At 42.4% G+C, this 25,943-nt stretch overlaps 1 protein-coding gene across 1 annotated transcript; it reads left to right on the top strand.

Moving 5' to 3' along the window:
* The first annotated feature begins 647 nt into the window (after positions 1-647).
* Sbspon (somatomedin B and thrombospondin type 1 domain containing) lies at positions 648-25,226 on the top strand. Its single transcript, XM_004842054.4, has 5 exons — positions 648-898; positions 12,735-12,929; positions 18,421-18,511; positions 20,038-20,214; positions 22,170-25,226. Exons 1-5 carry the CDS (start codon positions 685-687, stop codon positions 22,285-22,287), a joined length of 795 nt encoding a protein of 264 aa, XP_004842111.2. The 5' UTR covers positions 648-684; the 3' UTR covers positions 22,288-25,226.
* The last annotated feature ends 717 nt before the right edge of the window (positions 25,227-25,943 follow it).

Below are 25,943 nucleotides of genomic sequence, written 5' to 3'. Positions count from 1 at the left end.
AAGGTTAGGCAGGCAATTTATTAAAGTGAAAGTTATTTCTAAGAGTAGAACACGCAGTCTCGGGAAATTGACTTTAAAAGAAAGCAGAAATCGGTTTATATTTTATTTCTCCTCGTCTCGTTCATCAATTCCTCTTAAATGAAGCGAAGTGGCATTTTTCTGGGGCAGAGAAGTCCCAGTAAAGAATGCAACAGAAAGAAAGGGCGCTGTCTGGTCTGATCTCGTGGTGCTCGGTGCGGGGGGCGAAGTGGTGTGTTGGAAAACTCCCTCCAGGGTCTCGGGGCGAGGTCTGTTCGGTGCTCATCTAGCGCAGGCTCCAGGTTTTAGGGTGAACCTGTCCGCTGACCAGTCTGTCCCCAGTAAGGAAGAGGCGTCTCCCCTGGGAAAAGGGGCCGCGGCCCGGGCTCCCGGCGGACCCTCCTCCCCTCGCCCGAGCACCTGCTTTTCCGTCCTCGCCCGTCCGCCGGGTTGGGGTGGCGCCGGGAGAGCCACCTGCTACGCCCTCGCCACCGGGGCGGGGGCCACCGCGGGGACCCGCGTGCGCTGCCGGCCGGAGAGGGGCGGCGCGGAGGGCGGGGAGGGGGCCGGGCAGGTCCTCGGGCGGCTGCGGGCCTGGCTGGAGGCTCCGAAGAGCGCGGCGCTCGCCTGGGTCCGTCGCGTTGCCAGCGCCGCCGAGCGCGGGCCATGTGGCACCTGTGGCTGGCGCTGTGCGCGCTGGCGCGGCTGTGGCCCGGGGTCCTGGCCAGCTGCGCCAAAGCCGGGCGCTGCTGCCCCGGCCGGGACCCCGCCTGCTTCGTCCGCGGCTGGAGGCTGGACCGGGTCTACGGGACGTGCTTCTGCGACCAAGCCTGTCGCCTCACCGGGGACTGCTGCTTCGACTATGCCAGGGCGTGTCCAGGTTGGTGGCCGGGCCAGGGTGGGGCGTCGGGCTTTGCCTGCTGACAGGTGGCCTAGGACAGGGCAAGGCGTGGGACCAAGGACCGCAGCTCAGGAGACAGGTGTCCCCCAGCCGCTTCCATGTCCTTCCTTCCCGGCCCGGCCAGCCCAGCTCCTCCGTCAGGTACATCCAGCCTGATCCACTCTGGAGTCTCCCAGGGCTCCCCGTCTAGACAGACAGCTCCGACGCTCCCCTTGCTCCCCTCGGCCTGGTTGGGAGGCCTTGGCAGGGTCCAGGGGCCTGACCTGGGCCGGACCCCCGGTGTTCATTCTGTCGGCCTTCAGGACTCCTGGGGCTGCAGAGGGGCGATGAGGACAGGAACCGGTGGCGGCCCACCGAGTGCCAAGCTTGCTGCAGAAGTGGCTTTCTGCTGGAGAGCAAGTTCTTGGAAGTCTGATGTCCTCACCTCTGGACCTCAAAATGCAGCACAGCCAGGAGGTGTTGCCCCCTAGGAGGTGTTCAAGATGTTTTTGAAATTCATTTTTATTTGTGTGACATGATCAGGATTTTTATCTGCAAGCCCTTGTTATTTTTTTAGTCTGCTGGTTTTCCTCTAGGGTCAGTCTTTATCATCTTTGAATCTTCCACAGTTTCTCAGTTTCTTTCCCTCTGGAGGGCTCAATAAATGCCAGTTCAGTTGAATTAAAAGGCAAAGGAAGAAACAGTAAGTGTAAGCCCAGAAGAGCAAGGTGTGCCTCAAAGAAGCCAGCTCTGGAAATCAAGTAGTCGTGCTCCCTGACAATCACATTGCCCCCAAAGCCACTCATACATTAAGGTTTGGGCTCAAGGATCCCAGCTTGAGGGCTGTTCAGCATCTTCCGGGAAAAGGAGCCCACGGTGCCGTGCTGTGCAGTGCCCCAGCAACAGGATGCCCGTAGGGACGAGCACCCCTTCTGCCTCCTTACTGGGTGAGGGCCTGAAGCTGAAACCACACAGTTGAAAACATATTTCGTGACCCAGGCTGACAGCTAATGATTTACCTTTGCATAGTGCTGCTCACTTATTCTTTTTCACAAGCTTCTTTGCCTTTCCTGCTCTAAGGCTTAAGTAGTAGGTATCTTACTACTAAAGAAAGGTGGAAAGGTCAGCCATTTGGGAGATGCAGCACCTCGAGTTGGGGTCCCCAGCCCTAAACTCCAGTTTGTCTCTGTTACCTGGGTAACTCGAGGAAAGCCTGTGGCAGACTCATTGTCTCATGAGGGACTTATCTACATTTTAAGATTATTACAGACTTCGTGAAACTCAGATAATGTGCCCAGGTAAGCTGGGAAGATGATGAAGAGGGACTCTGCTCCCTAGGAGTTCATCGTCTGCCAGGAACACGGACAAAACTACATGCAACATGCTCAGTAACGCAGTCCCCATTACCTGCAGGCCATATGTTCCAGGACCCCCAGGACACCCTTGAAACTACTGATAGTACCAACCTCTCTATACTGCTTTTTTCCTGTATGCTTTGCAGTTGACACATAGGGTTAATCTGTTTTCCATGTTTTATGCCCCAATACCTCTTTTGCATCACTAAATCATTATTCTTTCACTTGGGGGTTTAAAATAAAATAAACGTCATGTGACCACAAAACACTACAATACCGTGACACTGGACCTGATAACTGAGCTCATTACTAAGTGGCCAGCCAGCGGGTATTGTCTACAATATTGATACCCTGGATGAACGGATGATCCATGACCCAGGTGAAACACAGCAGGACAGTGTAAGATTTCATTAGGCCACACTGAAGGGTGTGCAGTTTAAAACGTATGAGTTATTTCTGGAGTTTCCCATTTAGTGTTTTCAGACCTCGGTTAACTGTGGGTAAGTGAAACAATGGAAAGTGCAAGTGGAGAAAAGGGGGAGCCTCTTCCAGTAGAGGCGGAGGTGATCTGGGAGGGAAAACTTGAAAGACCTCAGGAATTCAAGGAAGACTTCTCAGAGGAAGCCGTGAGCAACCTAGTCCTGGAGAATGAGCAAGAGGTCTCCGGGAGAAGGGGGAGGCTGGGGTGCTCTGGGAGAGATGCCCAAGGTCCTTGTCCAAGAGTTATCTTGGAGGTCAGTCTGTGTGCCATACCTGTGCTAGCCTCAGGCTGAAACAGCGCTGAGGACAGAAAGAGGACATGGCCAGGTCTAGAAAGATTCAGGGACCTGAGAGGGATGCGGAAAAGGCAAGGAGAGTGTAGTGAGAGGAACTTGCTGTCTGATGAGGCCTAACAGTGCCATGATGAGTTGCAAAACCCTCAGAATCTTGATTTGGTCACAAAGAAATCCCCTACTTTCAGTCTAAGAGGTAAAATTAGTAAAATCAAGAGGCAGTTGTTTAAGAGCAGGGATTTATTGAGTGAGCAGAGAGGAGATGAGGTGAGTTTACTGTCTTATGAAGAACTGAGAAACAAACCCCAGCAAGTGCTTACCCAGGACAAGGGCTCCAGTGGTAAATGAAGGAACTGAGGCCAGAAAAGGAAATGGTGTCTGATAGAACTCAGAAAGAGCATGTTCAGGGGCCCCAAATGCACTTTCCCAGAGGGTCAGCAGGGGACCTTGCAGACACAGATAGAAGGAGCTCAGGCGAAAAAGGCTCCTGCTGGTAAGTTCTCTGTACCTGATGTTTCTTGTGAAGGGAAGGAGAAAATAGAGACAATGGGAAGCTGGCCGCTTGGTGAGACAGATCTGCTCGTACTGGCAGAGTGAGGGGAGAGGAAGGCCCAATGGCCCTGAGAGGCCACTCTCCTGGGCCTGTGCCACCGTGACTGTGCAGACCGTGGTCTCACAGCCTCTTTGCCCTGGGCCTGCCTGTCCTGCCCAGAGCTGCCTGGGCAGCTGGATGCTGGCTGGGGGCAAATCTTGAAATAAAGGCTTCTGTCATTTTCACAAAATTTTCTCTCCAATTATTTATTGTTCACTTGTGGATTTTCCCCCCAGAAGTAACCCAAATGCCTCAATATTTACCCTTAAAGTGAGAGAATACTAGGTTCAATCTTTTCCCTGCACCCTAGTGGCTTTGTGACCCGGGTCAGCTCTTGAAGCCTGATGAGGCTCATTTATAGAAGGGGAAGGATAAAACCAGCAGGTGGGATTGACAAGTAGGTGATGCCTGGAAAGCCCGGACCTGTAGCATGGCAGGCACTTTGGTAGCCCATGTCCTGTCGGTCAGCTCTGAGCACCTATGGACACCAGTGGACATTTTATTTGATTAAGTATTTATATAGTTTTATGACAACATAGTAAAATGTGTGTTAGTTAATATTAATTCATATATATTTTTTATGTATTCCTGCCATATATACCTGGATCATTTTACCAACAATTTTGTAAGAAAGGCAGGTCTGTCCCATAACCCACCAGTGCAAAAACTGACAGGTCTGAAGTCCAGAAAATGAATGCTAAGGTTGAAATTTTTTTCCCTAACTCATTTGGTGATAAAAATCTCACATGTCCCAAACTGATGGAAGGCTGTTGATAATCTCTTTTTTTTAAATCCCATGCCATGTAAATATATTTCACCTCAAAAGTATTACCACATTCAATAAGAGTTTAACCTAGTCCTGGGGAGGAGACATTCAACCCAAGGTATCTACTCTCAATGCCTACACTAACCTGTGTTAGCATTTGTTTTGGTTTGTTCTGAGGTACAAGGGATTGAATCCAGGGGTTCTCTACTACTGGGGTGCATGACCAGCCCTTTTTATTTTGAAACAGGGTCTCAGTACATTGCCCCAGCTATCCTTGAACATGTGATCCTTCTGCCACAGACAGCCGAGTAGCTGGGATTACAGGCATGCCACTGTACCTGGCTACATTACCTTTTTAACAGATGCTGGAGCTGAGACTTTCTAAGGGCTCCCACAACTCAAGTTCATGTGAATAAGCAGTAGAGCTAAGAGTCTACACTGTCTGATTTCAAGTGGCCACCAGCCACATCTATGAACTTCAGTTCATGGATATTATATATTCCTGAATAAATCAAGACTCACAGTACCCCAGTTACTGTATATACTTAAGACCATTCTGCCTCTTAGAATCTCTTCTTTTCACACAGATTATATCAACTGCTGTTGCTGCCCAAAACCTTTTTGGCTGATACAACATTCAATGTGAATGAAAATTGTAACTGAATCAGTGTAACTGGACATGCTTTACTTCTGTTCCTTCTGCTTTTTTCATCTTTATAAACACATTTTGGAAGAAGAGATGAAATACTGGCATTTCTTCTTCTAAGTAGAAAAGTTTTTTCTTGTGTAAAATAAAAATATTAGCTGGCTACAGTGCTGTGTGCCTGTAATCCCAGCTACTCAGGAGGCTGAGGCAGGAAAATTGCAAGTTTGAAGCTAGCCTGGGCAACTCAGTGAGAACTTGTCTCAAAATAAAAAAAAAAAGGGCTGGGTGTATAGCTCAGTGATAGAGCACATGTGTGAGTCTTGGGGTTTAACCTTCAGTGCCGTAAAACAACAACAACAACAACAACAACAACAAAAACCCCTGTAATTGAAGCTGTAGAATAATTAAACAAAGAAATTTCTTCTGAAATGAATTATCTCAGAAAATCTCATTATGATGACTGCATGGATTTAACACCAATAAATGTACCAGAGGTCCCTTCCCTCCTACCAATCATTAATGAATTAATTCTTCACTGGCTGCGCCTGGCCAGGGATAGGCAGTAGAAGAGGAGGCAGACTTGAATCCAGTTGCCCTGGAAGAACATTTTGGGAGCCTTGATGGCCGAGTGTGTCACCACATCTCTAATTCACCAGCTGGGTTCCTAAGGTCTACACACTAAGGGCTAATGCTGTAGGAGAGGTTGCATTGGATCCTGGAGTGTGACTTAAGGAAAGAGTAATAATTATCTCATCTAGAGCAGGACAAAAATTGAGTAGCTTCTATAGTTTATGAAGAGTCCAGGAAACAAAGTGACAACCATTTCTGGAGGGAAAAGGGGTGCTGTGCTTGAAAATAAAGGCTCCAAAACTCACCTAGAGGAAGGATGTCTCAGTGTGTGATAATGTAGAAAACTGAAGCTGTCCCTGAGCTAGAACCATTTTAAGGACATTGTTTGGCTTCCTCTTCCTTTGCCTTTCCTGAAAAACAGAGCAAGGCCTGGAGCTGGACTTCGGTTAGCAGCATTTGGTTGCAGCCCTCCGGTGTGGAGTGAATGAGGATGAAGTTGTTAGTGCTCACCTGGCATTTATTCTATGCCAGACACTCTCCCAAGCACTTCATAGCTGTTACTAGAGTCTCCCAACCTGCTGATGTTATTCTCCATTTTGGTCTTATTTTATGGACTAAGTAGCGAAGGTACAGAGAGATTAGGTAATGTGTCAAAAGTCACACCACTAATAAGTGATAGAGTGAGATGTGAACCCAGGAAATCTGGATCCAGAGGTCACACCTCTTAAACACTGTTTTTATGCTGTAGAGAAACAAAGCTTTGTGAGAAACTGTGCTTTGCAAAGTAGGCCTCAAATAAATACTGGTGGAATGAATGACCCATCTTTCCATCAAGTCTGTGTTTTTGGAGAGTAACTTTCCCACCCTACATCATAACTACCACCACCACCACCACCACCTTTTGTTGGTGGGATGCTAGAGATCAAACCTGGGCTAAACACATGCTCTGCTACTGAACTACATACCTGGCCCTCTTTGTAATCCTAAATGGCCAGCACAATGCCATTTAATGTTTGTTAAAGAAATGTGCACAGTCATTGGGGATGTTACCCATCATGTCAGAGAGCGCTACCATCTGGGGTGTACCCACATTTCCCTTTTAAAATAGAATTTTTCTTCCTTGACTACAAAATACATATTTGTTGCAGATAATTTGGAAAATATAGAAATGCACAAAAGAGGAAAACAACTCACCTGGAAACCTGCTATCCAGGAAAAATACCATTTCACTGTCTCTTTTTATTTATGTCTTTTTCTCTGTGGGTTTGCAGGGTGTGTAAAATTCCATTTGTCTAATGAGGCATCGCATTTCATTATCTTCCCAGCATTTATTGAACTTGTCCAGTTAATCTCTCAAAAGAAAAATCTTTGGGGGCCAGAAAATGTGCTTTCCGCAAGAGGAAAAAATAGTTATCATTATACTGAGCCATTTTGAGGGGGAAATAGGCCCTTGAGCAATATAATCACTTTTAATTTTCAGAGAAGCTTTGACAAGATTGCACAGATATATCTAATGATACAGATAGAGGTAATAGATTATGTATATATAGACAAAGAAAGGCCGATGCAGGAGATGGCTGTGTCTCTATAAACTGGGAGATAAAGGGGCTGCTTCATTTTTCTTTCATAGATTGTCAAGGGGAATATCTATAGGTAAATGGGTACTGCTGTATGTAGAGTGTAGAAAGAACATTTCCATAGCAATGATCTATGCCTGTTTGAACTTATCAATGTGAAGAAGAATGCACTTGGTTGTGGGTGGCTTTAAACTTTTAGATGGCTGACAGCCAGGCAGGCTGGGCTAGATTACAAAGGAGAGCGCTCGAGTCTCTATGATTAACTAAAGAGACGTTGCTAAATGAAAACAAGAACAAGGCCTTACACTGGGCAAGAAATAATCTAAACATTTAGAAAACGAAGGGCTCTTCTCTGGCTAGCAGTTTAATTGTTGCTCCGTGTGCATGCATGGATTCGGTATCATCAAGAAAAACATTAGAAAAACATTTTTAAATTATTATCCTTTGGTACCTAAAGACTGAGAATAAAGTGGCCAGTCTTGTTGGCACAACTCACTGAGCTGGGAGTGGACCTGGAGAAAGTCCAGTGGTAACTCTGATATCCACAGAAAGATGGAGCTGGAAAGAGTCTCCATTCGAGAAGTCTATTCTGGGAGGGAAGGGGACATATGGAAACAGGAAGATTGTGAGTGGCACCAATAAGATACATTTTTTTCACCATATACTGAAACTTTGAGGAAATTGGGATCCAATAAAAGGAAATACTTCTTCATGCCACAGATAGTAAAATTAAAGGATCTTATTACTTTCAAGATATGGTACTAGCAAGAGATGTAGAAGGATTAGAAAGGATTTGAAAGGCTTATAGATGCCAAGAAAGGCTGGATCTCTCTTAAACATAAGGCACAGAAAGCAATGTTCCTTCTACTACTCACCCTCTGGGGCTGCTTCTGCCAGGAGAGCCCACACCATGCTGGCCTGGAATGAGAATCCCTATATGTTTGGCTCTGGACATTTCTGAGAAGCTCCAGTCCTTCCACTCATGTTCCTTATGGTCAATGCTTTGCTGGAGCAGGCTAGCATCTATTAAGGGGAGAGGACTTGACTAATGCCATTTCATTCATTCATAATTCAACAAATATTTCTTCAGCACCTACCATATGACAAGCACCAGGCAAGAAATGAAAAATTATCATGGTCCTTAAGAGTCACAACAATAAACAAAACAAACATATAATTAAGAATTATAGAGCTACTCAAGGCAAGGAACATTAAGCTCCAAGAGAAAGCGTGTGTGTGTGTGTGTGTGTGTGTGTGTGTGTGTATGTGCGTGTGTGTGAATGTGTGTGGAGAGGGAGGGCTGGTGACAACCTAGACAAGATGGTCAGAGAAGGAGTCAGGAGAGGAAACAGTCCATCTTAGGTCTAAAGGGCGAGCAGCCTGCTCAGTATGGGGAGAATGAAACATGGAGTAAAATGGAAACATGTACAAAGGTTCTAGGGTGCAAATGAGCTGGTTGGGCTCAAAGCTTAAAGAGGCCAGTGTGGCTGGAGCTTGGAGCAGAGGTGGGCGTGGGGTGAGTGGTTGTGCCAAGCTCCAGGTGGGAGTGGAGGTTCAGGTGGAGGCCAGGTCACACGGGACCTCATAGGCCATGGCAGGGAGTTTGGATTTCATCCCAAATAAAATGAGGGAGTTTTTCAAAGTAAAGAAACAAAAAAAAAAAACCCCCAAATTCAGTGATTCACTTTTTAAAGTCTCATACTAAGATTGTATGTGACTCTTCAGCCCTGTTAGACTATGTGCATACATACTCTACTCTTGTGTTTAGGTTAATTACTGAAATCTATAACTTCTCTGTTGTTGGCCATTGTCCTATGGCTATGGAGAGGATATCTGATAATCAGAAAGCTCTTGAAGAAGGAAGACCAGTTGGCAAATCAAGAAGGAATGGATCATTCCTTATACTCTGAACTTATCCATTATCTCACTCTCCAATGGGCTGAGGGGCCCCAGGCCTACAATGGGAACTCAGCCAGCCACGTACCATGTCTCTTTATGGTATGTCTAGGGATCACTTCCCAAATAAATTACTTGCATTCACATCAGTAGCTCCTGGGCTGATTCAGGGGAAACCCAATCTGAATATTAGGTTGAGTTTAAATAAAGAAGAAAAAACTTGTCAAGATTCCTAGCATCCATTAATTCTAGGGTTCCTTCCCTTAAAAAAGGTAGGGTATGGGCCAGGGATTTAGCTCAGTGGTTTCGCCTCCTGCTGTGCAAGCACAAGGCCCCAAGTTCGATCCCTGGTACCAAAAAAATAAAATAAAAGGTGGGGTGATGGCATCAGACCCTATCTAGTAAGCAGCTGGAAGGCAGTGTCAAACTTGGAGTCAAGGACAATCGTATAGCTTTTTCACAATTTGACTGGCTTCATTTCCAACTAATAAAACTAGACCTAGAAATTGAGAAAGTCACATTTTAAGAAAGAATATTTTGAAATGCGGAACATAAATGTGAATGCGGTAAGCTGCAATGGGAAAAGGGACAAGAATACTAATGAACTAGTTCAAAAGGAAATCTGTGTCCTGCAGATGTAATACATGACTCGTGGTAATAAATCTGCCTGAAGTTTCTGTACTTCCTATAACCTCCATGACCAAAGATCTTTTGTGATCTTTTGATGATTTGCAGTCTAAATAATCAAAAGTTTACAAGTGAATCAGGAATAGAATGTTTGGCGCAGCAGAGGAAAAGAACAGATTAATCTTCCAACACAAAATGTTTTGTGGTATACCTTTTTATTCATGTGAAATTTTATTCATGTGAATTTTTTCCCCATTTTGTCTTACAATGAAGCCATTGTCCTGGGCCCTAGAACTGTGATTATCCTTATGGGGCTTTAATTTTATTTTTTTTGAAATGGGGTCTCACTATGTTGATTGGTTTAAAACTCCAGGGACCAAGTGATTCTCTTGCCGCTGCCTCCCAAGTAGCTGAGCATACAGGCATTGACACCACACCCAGCTCTTTATGGGACTTTTAAAGTCCTGAATTGGAAAAACAGGAAATAGCATTTTGCTAAAGACAAACCTTAACCAAGAAGAACAACAATCCATGCAATGATTTTGTGACTTTGTAGGAGCGAACCTCGTAAAATAAACATGGACATGAGACACAATAGATGAAATCCTAAGAGGCCACATTCAGTCTAAACACTCTTCCCTTGTCTTCTACCATATGCATAGAGTCTAGCCCAAGGCCATATTACCAAATTATTTTGTTTGTTGGTTGGTCTGCGATTTGAGATGGGGTCTCACTATGTAGTTCAGGTTGGCCTTGAACTCACTATGTAGCCCCAGATGGCTTTGAACTCACAGCAATCTTCCTGTCTCACCCTCCTTAGTGCTAGGATTTCAGGCATGTGCCACCATGCCCTGAAATATTACTCAATCCTAAATTAATGTCATGGCAAAGTTTTATTTTATAATGATGTCCAAATATTAATATTTGAAATAAATGCATTTAAAAACCAAATATATCATTAAGTATCGTTCAAGTTTAACATATTAGACCAGGACCAACAGGAGCCAGGGATGAACAGGTTTGAGGAGTGAAATGAGGTGTTGAAAGAAAAGAACTGATGGAATCTTTCTCAGCCAGCTCCCAGCCTGAGGGAGGTCCATTTAAATGTATTTGGTTCAAAGAACCAATGAAATAATAGTATGAAAGAAAAAAGGAGGGGTCAACAGGAGATGAGCAGAGCAGGAAGTCACCTGTTATCCGTTCACCAAAGGATATATGCATGGCGGACCTTGGGAATGAACACTAATGTGGCTCGTTCTTGCTTCTTTAGGTAGTGGACATGTCATAAGTATGGGTTTTTAGATGATGAAATAAAACATGTTTTAAAATAGAACTGAGGTTGGGGATTTAGCTCAGTGGTTTCGCAGCCTGGTGTGGAAGCACAAGGACCCAAGTTCAATCCCCAGTACCAAAAAAAAAAGAACTGAAATGTTGTAGTTACAGATATTTAGGTTGTGTGTGACTCTTCACACATCGGGGGTAAGCTGTGTGCTGCCAAATATCTCCTCCCTAAACCACGGATCCTGCTCTAGAGTACGCTGAGAAGCAAACTGAGTTTTCACATATAGACTGTCAAAAGTCCACATCAAGGTCTCAGAGAAGCCAGAGTGAGTCTATGAACTTGAAAATATGAGGGTGTGTGGTAGGGAAATTGGGTCTAACTTTGTGGGGGGAAAAAAGTTTTGGCCTCTAGTTCAGGGGCACATCTGTCCTCTTGATATTTTCTCTTATATTTCAAGTCTCGAAATAATTCAGTTTACAAAGTCATTACAGTCCTTTTAAAAGACGCATTCGATCTTTCAATAGGAAAGTTAAATGTGAAACCAATTGATTTTATAGTCATAGTGAAGAAATTGCAGTTTTAAATTCTATCTTCAGATTTGGTAAGTAGACTTCAGAATCAATGAAAGAAAATGGCTTGACTTGTCCACCAGGTGACTCCTAAAACATGTCACTGACCTGTGAGGCATAGCACATGGATGGCTGCTAGAAGGTAGGAGAGCTCTGAGGTCTTCCAAATGTGTGGAGTTTTGCACACAAATAGAAAGAACAAGACTTTAGGGCCCGTCTAGAGCCTTGTCCTACTCTACCTCTGCATGTGTGACTAAGTACTGCTTACTCCGCTGGGTCTGGCAGCTCACCTCCTAAAGCCAGCTCTCATAGTTTGTGAGTCTGAGTCAGGAGGATGAAAACAGAACAAGTGGAAGAAGCCTAAAGAAAAGAGGTTCCCGTGTGTGGCCCTAAGCCATGTGTCATGTGGAGACACATTTGCTGAGAACTGACCTGGGTAAGTAAAGGGTGAGTGAAGTATATTTTCTTTTTTATGCCTTTTCCCCCTGTGTTTTCTAAAATGAAGATATATTGATGTTATAATAAAAACGGACTGACCAAGGGGGAAGAACGGATGGAAAGAGGATGGCTCCCTGGTACAAGGATTGCAGTTCATAGGAGAAATACCTTCTAATGGTCTATAGCACAGTTTGGTAACTATGGTTGACAACAATAAATCCGGTGTTTCAAAATAGCTAGTGGAAAGGGGCTGAATGTTCCCAACACAAAGAAATGAACATTTGAGATGGTGGATTGCCAATTACCCCGATCTGATCGTTACACATTGCACATATGTATCCAAATATCACAGTGTACCCTATAAATATGTGCAAGTGAAATAAATGGTCTGAAAAGGAAAAAAAAATGTTATGGGCAGGTCCAGATAATATCAAAAACAAAATAGGAGTGAAGACTTTATCTGAGGCTGGAGGATGAGGAAGTGCCCTGGAGGAATTTGCTTGGATTCCTGTGGCTCAGAAACACCCTCAGCAACCCCAGGATCCCCTCCTGCCTCACAGGCCCAGATTATCAGTTACCCAGGGTGGAGGCAATGTCAACCGGGACCTACTGCGGCTTTGGGAGTCCCCTGGCCAAAGTGAACTTTCCATGGGCTAAACTTTGTTTGTGCCTGCGGACCCGCCTGGCGCCTGGCGGGGAGGGGGGGGGGGAACTCAGGTGAGCCTCCTGCTGTGCTGTTTTGCAGCTCGCCCTTGCTTCGTTGGGGAGTGGAGCGACTGGAGTCCCTGTGCAGACCAGTGCAAGCCAGCGACCCGCGTGCGGAGGCGCTCGGTGCGGCAGGAGCCTCGGAATGGCGGGGCGCCCTGCCCACCGCTGGAGGAGCGAGCCGGCTGCCTGGAGTACGCGAGGACGCTTGGCCAGGGCTGCGGGGACACCTTCGGTAGGTACTGTGTTCTCCAGCTGGAGCTTGGCTAGCTTGATGACTTGTTGGCCTCTTCATCCCATAAAAGGTCATGGGCTGAGCAGGGAAAGTTCCACACCCTGTAGGGAATGGGGTGGGCCCATCTGGCCAAAGGAGATAGGAAGCTCAGGAAACGTTGAATAAAGGAAACGATGGCCTGCTGAAAAAAGCCTCCCTTTCCCTCGCTTCCCTTGGCGTGTTTTTAACCCCAAGGCCCATTCTCACTCTGCATGGGCTCAGTAACAAGCCACATGTGTGCACCCCCCTCCCTTCCGGTGCTGGGAATTGAACTCAGGACCACATGGTTGGACAAGTGCACTACTACTGAGCTACACTCCCAGCTATACATGCATGTGGGCTTTTAGGTGATGGAGGACGTTAGATAGGATGACGCTATTTCACACAGGCTAGTAATTTCACTTCCACTGTGATTCTTCATTAAGCAGGGGTTTTAATTTGCACATTATTTTTTGCACACGCACAAACGTGCAAATGGTAGGAAAACGATAAATTTTTAAACAATGATAAAATGATTCTCTTAAAACATTTGCCTTTCCTGTCAAGCTGATAGGACTGAGGCCAGTGTGATCTGATCTGTGATTTGAAAAGATCACTCTAGTTGTGAAGCAGCCAGCGGTGGGGTTAGAAGCAGTCTCATTAAGGACCAGAAGCCCCAGGAGTCTCACAAGAAAAGAATAGGCCAGTATTTATGAACTGATCTGGATTGAACACAACAGGGCAAAACACTAACATGTCAGGATAGCAACAACCCTGTGTTTTTCACAGGAGCACGAAAACTTTCAAGCCAACACCATCTTCACCAGCCATTTAGTTCCTTCTTTTTCTCACACATTAATATTTATTGAGAATCTACTTGATGCCCGGTGTAGGGTGGACAACGGGGCTATAGTGGGGAGAAGAGTTGATGTGGAGGCTGCTCTCGTGTAGATCACAATCTAATAGGCAGGGACAAAATAATCATAGGGGCCAGGGATGTAGCTCAGCAGTGCCGAACCTGCCTGGCAAGCACAAGGTCCTGAGTTCATTGCTGGTACCAGGAAAAAAAAAAAAGAAAGAAAGAAAAAAAAAGAATCATAAGGTTCCAGGAAATTAATCCCAGAAATGTACAGCTGTGGTATCTGGTACAGCTGGTATTAGATGAGTGAACAGTGCATGGAGCGCTAAGCAAGAGTAATAAGATCTTAGGGAGAGGAAGGGGCAGGGGCTTCCCTGGAGATAGGGCCGAGGTAGACAGATCAGCATGGTTAAACCTAGTCTTCAGGTGCAAGAGAGTTGAGGGATTTGAGGGATGATCAGGAGCAAACATATGAGCACAAGAGGCAGTAACACAGTAAGCCTTACTGGGCAGTGCTTAGACAGGGTGGTGTGAAAGAAGAAATCCTCACAGCATGGACTGTCCAGATCTTATGGTGGACTGGGCTCGGGTACCATGCAGAAGGGGGAAGAGGGCACAGGACCTCCCAAGGTAGACGGGGATTGAAGAGGGACCTTCTGTGTCTAGGTGATGTCTGGGGCATAGCAGGAAGTATCTACATCAGAGAACTTCAAAGGGCAGAGCCAGTTTAGGATCTTTCTGTTTTTGTTTTTTGCAGCACTGGAGATTGAACCTAGGGATTGCTAAGCTACATCTCTAGCCCTTTTAAATTTTTATTTTATTCTTAAATTTTATTTTGAGACAGCATCTTACTAAGATAGCCACAAGTTCTGGACATCTTTTGGGGCCATTATTCTCCCTACTGTAGGGAGGTGGACAAGATTATTTTTCTTAGTGTCCACAGGAAGACACTGGAGTTCTTGGAGGTGACAGCACTTGTCAAGTCTATTAGAATTTAGAACTGGATCTTGTGGCTCTAAACCTATGGGTTTTCCCCTTTTCATGTTGTTTATCTGTTAACTGTCATCATTAGCCTGAAAATGTGATTATAGATTCTGGTAACAGTAGAAATATAAAGGCTTCATAAAGCCAATGAATGAAACATGATCAGTGAAACTTTCTTGTTGATGAGCAAGTAGCTGTTGAATTTCTCCTGTTTAATCTAATGCATATGATTATATTTTATCACAAAATAAATGTAAAGAGGTGAATTATTAAATTTGTTGCACATTGCTGATGTTTATATGAATTTTCCCCCTAAATGGAGATCAGTGTGCATTACTATAAACTGTAAGTTTCCAGGTAGCTGTTATTTGTCAGATTTCCATTTTATTCTCATCTATATTCTATTGGTGTACAGACCAGTGAATCTCAGCCTGCTTTTGTGATATCCTATTGTGTCCGAGGGCTTACAAAATTCCCAAGGCAAATTTAATTTACTTTCATGTTCAAAGGAAATACGTGCAGTGCCATGCCTTTTAAAAGTAGAAGTTGTTGTAAAACTGAACAATGGCAGGCTCATAGATTGCCAGAGTTGGCAAATGGCCTGTGAACAAAGAATATATTACATTTGAATATTGTTGTCAGGAAGGGGAGCTAACATTTATGGGGAGAGTTTGTCCCAGGGCACCCAGCTACGTGTTTCTACACATAAGCAGAAGTGGGACTGAAGGCATAACTAATTTCTAAACTATGTACCACTCTTAAGTAGTGAAAATTAAATGTGTGGGGCATATTAAAAAGTGGCACTGGTTTGGAGAGCTCCAGGTGATCTGGCTCCCAGTCTACTTGCTAGAGACTCACATGTAGGGGGAGGATGCCCTTGCAGTAGAATGTGCCCTTGATCCAAGCCCTGGAGCTGCAGGGGTGGGGAGAGAGAGCAGGCGGGGTGCTGAGTGACTGGCTTACTTTCATGATGCGCCATAACCACAGACCAGGAACACATTGTGCAGAAACTAAGCATGGATCATAAGTCTTAAAAAGACAGAAGAGGTCTTCTGTGTCGGGGTCCTTTCCTCTTCATGGAACCTCTCTGGGTCTGAGAAATAAAATTGGCATCAACACATCTTTACAAAGTTTTTGTGAAGGTTGGGAGTGTGTATGAAATTACTCTGTGATTTCTTGTGTAAACACAAGGAGCCATCGTAGTTGAGTCTGAATCTGTGCCTACTCTGGGCCTGATGGGACTTGAGAGAATAACAGGTTAAAATTTCCCCTTTTCCTTTCTTAAATCTGACTTCGCGTTGAGGGTGGTGATTTGGGACAGAAAGGGAAAATAGACTAGAATTTGACTACTTTATGGGAAATAGGCTGCACAGAACAGCGGAGCTCTGCAATCTGCATTATTGTAAGGTGTTTCTGAAGCACATGCTTTGGGAGATATTGCCTGCCTTGATTTGAGCCTTGAACATTATTTTTTCTGTACCGGGGCTTGAACCCTGGGCCTTCACACTCAGCAGCATCCCCGGTCCTTGCCTCATTTTTTCTGAGCTGTCCATTAAGTTTGGTACCTTTGAACAATGATATGTGCAGTGCAAGTTAGGAGAGCATGTAAATGATTTGAACAAAAGAAACATCCTGAAAATATTTTAGTCTGATGTGTACGATGTTGCAAGCATTTAACAGTTCATTTATTCTTTACTTAGTGAATAAACACATAAATGTTTCAAAAGAACAGAATTGAAAACACATGGGAAAACTAAAATCCTTTAGAAGTTTTTGTTGCTGATCATTAGGTCTGAGGGGCAGAGAAGAATCCTGATACATGCACTCACTTCTTAATTTTGTGGATTTTTAAAAATGCCAAAGCTACAGTCACATTTAGAAAGCATGACATGCTCTTTCGGGAAAACAGTTAAACATGTCAGTGCAGCAAAAAAGAGCCCCACAAGCTGGAACTCTCAGGTTTGCTCTAGGGGTGTATAGTTTTCATACTGGGGAGATTAGGCACCAAACCACATGAAACAAGAACCATGCCTGCCTGCAAGTCTTAGTAACAAGTGACTACCTGGCATTAGGCTGCTCTTGTCTTACGTTCCCTAGTGCAATAAAAATGACTTCATTAAGAAAATCTAAAAAAGAATTGAGGCCTGCCCTCTTGTGGCAGCAAGGAGGGAGGTAAACCAGCACACGCTCAAGGCTTTTTTCTCCAGCCAGTGCCCTCCTGCCCTCTTGCTCATGTTGATGATGACCTTGGCATCTCACGAACCATCATCACCTTCTATCTTCCTTTCCCAGGGTTGTCTAGTTTCTGAAATAAAAGGTAGGAAGACTGTTGAGCTATCTCCATTGCGAGGCTCAGGAAAGTCAGCCCTCCATAGCCAGAATCTACATCTGCAAATTCAAGCAGCCAAGAATTGAAAATATTTGGGAAGCAAATTGCCTCTGTACTGAACATGCACAGACTTTTTCTATGCCATTCCCTAAACAACCTACTACTACAACTATTTATTAGTGTTTATATTGTAGTAAGGGTTATAAGTAATATCCAGAGATGATTGAAAGCATATGGTAGGATGTCCATAGGCTATATGTAAATACTGTGACATTTTATTTAAGGGACTTGAGTACCTGAGGATTCTGGCATTCTCTGGGATTCCTGGAAAGAAACACTCATGGATAATAAGGAATGACTTTATAGGACCAGAAGGCCACAAGGAAATAGGACTGTGTGCTTTGATGGTGATCCCATGATTTTATTCATTCATTTATTGAATGAATGATGTAGCTCAGTGTGAAGACCCTAGGTGCAATCTCCAGTTTTCAACCCCCTCCCCAAAAGGACTGGAAATGTAGTTCAGTGGGAGAGTGCTTGTCTAGTATGTGCAAGGTTCTGGGTTCAACTCCTAGTAGAGTACCATACCATACCATACCGTACAGTAAAGTGAACTGAAATGAAATAGATCAGAGGCAGGAGGAAAGGCTCTTGGCTCCTTTTCTTTTCTCTGCCCTATAATGTCAGAGTCCAGGGCTACATGGAGACTCACTGTCCTGGCTGGCACTGTGCAGTGGGCAGAGCGTCCAGGCTGTGGTTACCTGGAGCTTCCTTCCTTTGCTGCTGTTTTTAATCCTTTCCCATTTCTCCTCTCTGATTGTTTTCTCTCCTTCCATCCACTTTTATCTCTCTTTGATTTTCTTTCTCCTTTTTTCTTTTTCTCTCTTACTTTATTTTTCCTATCTTTTCCATTTCTTTTCCCTTAGTTTTAAAAAAGGTCCTTTTTTCTCCTCTTATAATCTCTATTACCTCACTTTCCCCCTCGCTTTTCCTGCATCTTTTTCTTATTTCATACTGGTTTTTCTTCCTGGCTCCTTTCCTTTGTTTCCCAGCTTTGTTACTGCAGACAAATGTGCTTGTCAGACACCTGCAGCCCCTTCTGTGTCATCTGCATGTGCATAAGCCTTTAAGTAATTTAGTTCTGCAGACCTTGTAACTTAGCCTCATTTCACGGCTTGTTGGGGCAACAAGATCTTAGGGCTTAGAAATGAAGATGTTAGCTAGGCATGACAGCAGGTTTGAGAAATCTTGTTCTGACTCTTTTGGCTGCATGGATTTAACATAATTTTCCCTTTTTATAGTCCCTGCCTTTATAACTACCTCTGCATTCAACAAGGAAAGAACAAGACAAGCTACATCTCCACGGTGGTCTAAAATCACAGAAGAGCCTGGGTAATTTGGCATTTTTAGTATTATGCTTTTCCAGTTGTGTAGTCAAGTCTATCCAGAAGACTTACTTGCTTTGTCTATGTTTTCTTCTGTTATTTGTTCACTGACGTCCAGTAAAACATGACTCTTCCCTAGAGTTGAGAAAGTACTTGTCTCCTTCCTCTTTTGGTTACAGATTTGTCCCTGAGGTCTCATCTCCAAGACACATTTACATAATAATGAGGTATTATCTGATTAAGAACACGAGGGAGGGATGCTCTCCCTATAATCTGCATGGAGCCATGCACCCCAGCATTGTCTCCATTGGTAAATTAGAAAGTGACCCACACTTCAGCCTAGAGGATTTCCTATTGAGACCTCCTGGTACAGACTGGAAGGCACTGCCATACTCACCAAAGATCCCCTCTTCTACCATCAGATAAGAGACTGGATGGCTACATGCTCACCGGCCATAATTATTCCACCTCAATTGTTTTTTTCTTAAGAAGTGAGATTATTAATACCTACCACGTGAGGTTGATGTGAGCATTTAATGAGAAAATAGCATTGCAGAGATGTTTGGACTGTCTGAAGTTGATTGAAGCCAAATTGTAGAACTTCTGACCTCAATAACTAAAGGTTCTAGGTAATTTTAGTTACTAATAAGCCGTATGTACCATTGTTAAAGATCTTTGGAGCAGATTCTCCAAACACTTCCCATTTAAGTGGGAACCTATTACAACTCATTATTTGATGAATAAGAAATTAGCCCATTTAATTGAAAATGCAGTAAGTTTCTTTTATGACACTTAGGGTTTTTACTGTTTTGTTCTCCTGAAGACTTGAAAAGTTGTGTTGCTTCTACATACAAACTCTCAAATATTCAGCATGTCTGGATACTTGCCTGAGGACTTCAGCTGTTAGTCACATATTTTCCACAGCTCAGTGTATGGTGACACCAAGCTCTGTCACAGAAAACACCACCCAGCTTCCCATTTCTGCTTTCATCTGTGATCCCTGATATAACTTTGGTGCTTGATTTCAAGTCAGGACTCATTGACAGGACCTCAGATCATGCAGATGGGCTGGAGGGGAGTGTAGGAAAGGCTCCTGGGAACTTTGGTGGGGGCAGAACAGCATGAGTGCTGGCCTGAGTGTCAAGAACGAGCCCACTCAGGGCTCATAGTTAAGGGTTCTCAGGCTTGTGCAAGGGCCCCTTCAATTTATGTAATTCTTTACACTATCAGCAAAGTTATCCTGGGCTGTTTTCGTACTGAAACAGGTTGTCCAAATCTGCAAATTCATGTTGATCAGATAATTCAGTCATGGATTGAAAAAGAGCGAAAAAGGTTTCCCTGTATTCTTTAGTAGCATGTTATAGTTCCACAAATGAGAAACTGTCGGCTTTGTGTGACTTGTGTGTGAAGAAGCACTCATTCCCTGCTCAAGTCGGCCAGGTACCCTGGAAAGTAACAGATTTTCTAAGACTTTCTGTGACGTTAGACCACCTCTAATTACAGCAAGTGAAATCCTTCCTTGTTTTGCTCTAGATACTGTGTGGAGTTCAAGACCAAGTCCCTGACTCCCCACTGTGCTTTGGAAAACCAGCCCCTGACTCGGTGGATGCAGTATCTCCGAGAGGGGTACACAGTGTGTGTGGATTGTCAGCCTCCAGCTATGAATGCTGAGAACCTTCGCTGCTCTGGAGATGGTCTGGACTCTGATGGGTATGGAGGGAAATGGATGGAAGGACTCAAATTCTTCTTACTTATTCTGAGGATCTCTGTCCCCTCTTCATCCTGAGCCACTGACCACCACGTGACAGGAGGCATGATTGGGCAGTGTGGAGAACCATCTGCCCAGCAATCCCTGAGTCCAGGGCTTCAGTTCTTACTGCAGGACTCAGAAGCTCTCTGAGAATTGCATGGGTCTCTTTGGATACTGGGGTTCAGTTTAGACTCCCAAATGACCACTAAAAACCCGATTGCTCCAAAGCAATATTCTGAAGATCATTTGAATCTGAATCATTTTGTCATGGAGAATGAAAATATATAGATTTCTGGTCCCACTTCAAATCAGTTAAATTGCAGTCTTGGAGAAGGGTAGATTTTTAATACTCATTTAGGTCAGAGGTCAGAAAACTTTTCCAGTAAAATGCCGGAGTAGATGTTTTTGGCTTTGTATCCCATATGGCCTTTGTCACAGCTATTCAATTGCAACACTGTGGCAGGAAAGCAGGCCTAGACGCTACCAAAGTTTATTTATGGACACTGACACTAAAATTTGAATTTCATAGAATTTTTATGTTTCATGAAATATTCTTTTGATTTTCTAACTCTTGAAAAGAGAAAAATCTTTCTTAATTCATAGTCCATACAATAAGAGGACAGACTAGAGAAAGGGGTCACAATTTGCTCCCTCTGCCCAGTGATTCACACCCATGCTGGTGTTTGAGAGCCAGGCGCAATGGGGTTTTTCATGAAATTAGGACCGAGAGAATGAAGGGCGCAGCTTTGGAGGGTGATAATGCTATATAAATCTATAGACTTTTCTGAAAGAATTGTCTCCAAAGACATTTTGCCGCTCTGCAGAGGGAGCTCAGTCCTGTACTTATTTATTAGTTAAATCTGATAATGCCATTTGTAATTAAGAGAGAGTCAATTTATGCTAGAGAAGTTATTGGACAGAAACCAATTTAGGTCACACATGGATTATGGTTTTCAGTGTGTCAGGTAGAACTGGTAAAAATACTGATGGAAAAGTAAAATATTGACCTTTCCAGTTAATCATTATTCCCATTTATGCTTCAGTACTTAATGATATGAATTTATTAGTCACTTGTGCCTAAAGGCCTTTATTGAATGTACCGTATGAATAATAAACTGGGTAAGGAATTCATATCAAATGAAACTTAATATTTAGAATTAATATTTTTCTGAATACCTCATCCATATTTTGACTTTAAATGAATTTACAATTCAATTTGTGCCCAATAAAGAAAGGGCTTAAACCCTTCGCTAAGGTACTAGTAAGTTTAAAAATAATAATTTTAATAATCTGGCTTTGCTCTCTTTCCGCTTCTCCCATTTTTTATTATAGAATCAGAGACTTGGAAAGAAGTGAAAGAGATCATTTGATTAGACCCTCCTATTTATTTATTTATTTATTGAGACAAGGTCTCACTATATAGTTTGCTGGTCTTGAACTCACTATATAGCCAAGCTGGCCTTGGACTCTCAGCGAGCCTCTTGCCTTACAGGTATATGCCATCACTCTACTCAGATAGGCTCTCCTAATTTTTTTTTTCCGCAATACTGGGTATCGAACTCAGACCTTTTGCTTGCAAGGCAGGCATGGCACCACTCACCTAAATCATTGGCCCGGCCCTCCTAATTTAAACATACATGAAACAGCCATTTTCCTTATGTGGTGCTTTTATTCAGATAAAGTGGGAGAAATGGATAAAGTAACCGCAGGCAACTCTTTCAGAATGAAAGTGTCCTCAAGTGATAGATTGGTAATTTACTTTGCAATCACTGAAACTTTTTAAAATTTATAATGCATTTCGAAACTCTCTCGATCTTTTAAAAAAAAACCCAAAATTTCCATTTTGTAATTCTGTAAATCAGAATTTACTTTGGTTTGCTTTTAGTGTAACAACATTTCCAAATTATCATTTCAGAAATCAAACCCTCCATTGGCAAGCAATTGGCAATCCTCGATGTCAAGGAACCTGGAAAAAAGTTCGGCGAGTGGACCAGTGTTCTTGTCCAGCTGTTCACAGTTTCATTTTTATATAGGTTGCCATGTTAAGATTTCAAAATGTGTTTATAAGTGTGCTAAATAGTGTTGTGTTCAGCATGTCATGAGCCTTCAAACACTGTTTGGCTGAGGTTCTGGAACACATGTCATTACCACACATTGAAGTAACTGAGAAAGAAAACGCAGGCCCTAATTCTCAAGGAAAGCAGTGTCTTTATTTTTACTAAGATGAGGACCCACCATAAAAGCTCCTGTGGTTTTATGTCCTTGACTTTCCATCTGGTCACAGAATATATGTCTTGTCTGCACTAGAATTATGACCATGTGGTCCAGTTCACTTTTTGGTGAGGTGTTATTTAAGGCTTTCTATGCTTTGACTTGTGTATTTTTAAAATCTTATTCCATAATCTCTTAAAAGCTTCTCACTTTAAAAAGTGTATATAGGTATATACATATATATATATATATATATATATATATATATTCTCACATATGCATTTCCCATGTTAGTCCATAAGTTGTGAAAAAGTTTCAAGTAAATTATCAGAAATAATTTCCCACAGTACAAGTTGTTTAAAATTTCTGTTAAAATTTTGTAATGAGAAATCTTGTCATGCCCAATGGATTCATTGTGCTGGGCTTCCTGGGGCTGTGATCCTCATTGTCTTTTCCTGGGATATTGTCTAAAATTTTTTGGAGTGCTGGTTTGGTATTCATGAAGTTCCTAAGGTGCTCTTTGTCATGAAAGTGTCTTATTTCTCCATCAATTTTGAAAGATAGTTTTGCAGGGTACGTCAGTCTGGGTTGGAGGCTGTTTTCCTTTAGGGCTTGGAATACATCACTCCAAGCTCTTCTTGCCTTGAGGGTTTGCATTGAGAAGTCTGCTTTGATTCTGATGGTCTTTCCTTTGTATGTGATTTGTTTCTTTTCTCTCACTGCTTGTAGAATTTTGTTCTTCTGTTGGGGTTCTGGAATCTTAACAATTATATGCCTATGTGTAGATTTTTTTTGGATCAAGGCTAGTTGGAGTCCTATATGCCTCACTTATCTGTATGTCAAGTTCTTTTCCCCAGCTTGGGAAGTTTTCTGCCATCACTTCTGTGAACAGTTTTTTTACATTGTCTGCACTCTCTCCTATTTCTTTATTGACTCTGATCAGTCTTATGTTATTCTTCTTTGCATCATCTAGCAGCTGCTGGATTGATTCCTTATGATCCCTTGCAATTTTAAAGAAATTTCTCTTTTCCTGGTCATTAATATCAATCTTATTTTCTATATCTGAAATTCTGTCCTCACAATTGGCTCATCCTGCTGCATAAACTTTCAATGGAGTTTTTAACCTCGTGGAAATCTAACTTTCATCTGTTTTATGGATCCATTTGTTTCCTATGTTGGGATTCCATCATGTTCCTCAGATCCTCTATTTTTTTTTATCTATGTCCTCTCTAGATTTATTAATCATGTCTTGCACTTTGGGCACAATCTCTGCTGTTATCTGGGAAATTATTTCTGATTTCATTTTTTCCAGATCCTCTTTTGTTGCCAGTTTAGGGAGTCCAGGTGGTTGAGAATCAAATTGTTTCATCTCTTTTTCCTTTGGGGTTGCTGTAGGTGATCTGGAAGTCTGATTTTGAGGCTTGTTTACCTGTCTTCTCATTTTGACGAGGGTGTGTGTGGTGTGGTGCCACGAAGCTCACCTCCTCTGCACAGCTGCCTGGAAGCCTCCTTCTCTGAGCTTCGAGGGGTGGTACCTTCTAACGCTTCAGGGAGACTTGGCTCCTGTTGCTTCCTTAAACGCCTCCCAACCTCTCTGTAATGAGAAATCAATAGCTGTGCTAAAATATTTTTTGGAGAAGAAGTTTTCTTCAGTTAATTGAAAAGAACAATCAAGTGCTCATTCTAGGTCAACATATTTCCTTTATAATTAATTTTCATGAAGAGAAATTTTGGTATCAATGAATAAAACAATTGCTTTCATTATGAAAATTCTATCACCATTCCTAGCTAAGATCATTTCCAAGGCTTAAAGCCTAAAGCTGAATAAAATAATCTTTCAGAATCCAACTTCAAATTTAGTTTAATGGTGCTCACTACAGTACTTTTTTTTTACAGAGTCTCTCTCTCTATATATTGTTTGTTTGAGGTGCAAGGCAGAAGCATAGATGATAGAAGACATGGTTTCCATTGCAAATGCTATTAAGCACACAGGAGAGAAAGCTTGGTCTACTTATGATTGGAATATCATGAACTCACAGGAAAGTGGCCTGTTGAAGTCCCTGAGATGAAAACTGATTCTGCAGTTAGTTGCAGGGCCTTGTCTGGGCTCCCTATCCAGGACTCACTTTCAGGGGAAAGCCTAACTATGCCAGTCTATGCTATACAAGCTAAGCCTTCTTCAATTTTGAAACATATTTTAAATTCAGAATATTTCTTTGGAGAATTGAATCTTGATATTTAATCTGTATAAAATTTCTGTGTTTTCAATTATATTACATAGTTATTTGCTAACAAATGGTTTACTAAAATACATATTTTTTGGTACTTATATAATGACAGAATGACAGCAATCTTAAAGGGTATGGAAAAAGTCCCCAAAATTTAACACTGAGAGTAGCCATATTTCTGACTGTATATTCTTTTAACTGTTGTTTAATTTACGAAAAATTTAATTCTTCAGAAATTAATAAACACTCATAAAGGCTAGCAACCTCAACTATAGCTTCAGTATTAACATTGTGAGGCTTTTAAAACCATTTATAAAGCAGCATATTTGACAATATGTTTGAGTACTTTCCAATGTTACTTAAAATTTTTATAAAGTAAACTTTTTGCTCATGTTTGTAAAAGTTTTTCACTTGTCTGACTAGAAAATAACCCAAAATTTCTGGACTGCTCAGAGAATGAAGAAAATTTCACCAAAAACACAACAAGATATCCTTGAGAATTAATAAATGTGATGACTACTAATAGTAATACAGCTATGTGCATTTATGCTTCCAATATGTGTTATAACATTTAACATAATTGAGTTGTATAACATCAATTTTTCACCTTATGCATTTAATTTTTAGTGCATGAACACTAATTACTTTCATATTGAAGTGGCATTTTGTTATTTATATTCTTGAAAAAAATTCATAGGCTGGAAGACTTAACTATTAAATAACAGCTTTGAAAACCTTGTTATTAATTCTACAAAAGCCCTCGAAAACAGCTCAGAACTGAAACATGTAGTCCAAGTGATTAATGAAGAACCAAGTTTTTTATTTTTAAGTGAAAGATCAAAGTATTTAATGACCTCTTGGCATTCATTTTTAATGAGTACCTTAGTGTTAGAGTCCTTTCCACAGGCACTCTGTGATAATTTACGAACTCAAGAATCAATTATTAAACTGATTTTCAAACATAACATATGGAAAGTAATTTGAACAAAAATAAATATACTCACCAGGAAAGAAGGGGAAAGGAATTAGGGATAATGAACATTTTGAAAAGTGAAAAAAAGAAAAAAGAAAAAGAGTAGGGGGAAAATAAAACCTAACATGAAGTATAATTGCACCAGTCTCTTAAGAATCTGGCTTTCCTTGGTTTGAGAATGTCATAATTTAGCATAAACAACAATAATTTAAATTGTTTCAGTCTCTTCCGGCATAAAGATTTTAATCAGTCATCATTTTTAGGTCTGTACCAAACT

Source organism: Heterocephalus glaber, unplaced genomic scaffold, assembly GCF_053883595.1.
Source record: "Heterocephalus glaber isolate CG9 unplaced genomic scaffold, H.glaber_assembly_v1.0 deba00001553, whole genome shotgun sequence".
NCBI classification, from domain to species: Eukaryota; Metazoa; Chordata; class Mammalia; order Rodentia; family Bathyergidae; genus Heterocephalus; species Heterocephalus glaber.
This window is presented reverse-complemented; position numbering and strand designations above follow the sequence as displayed.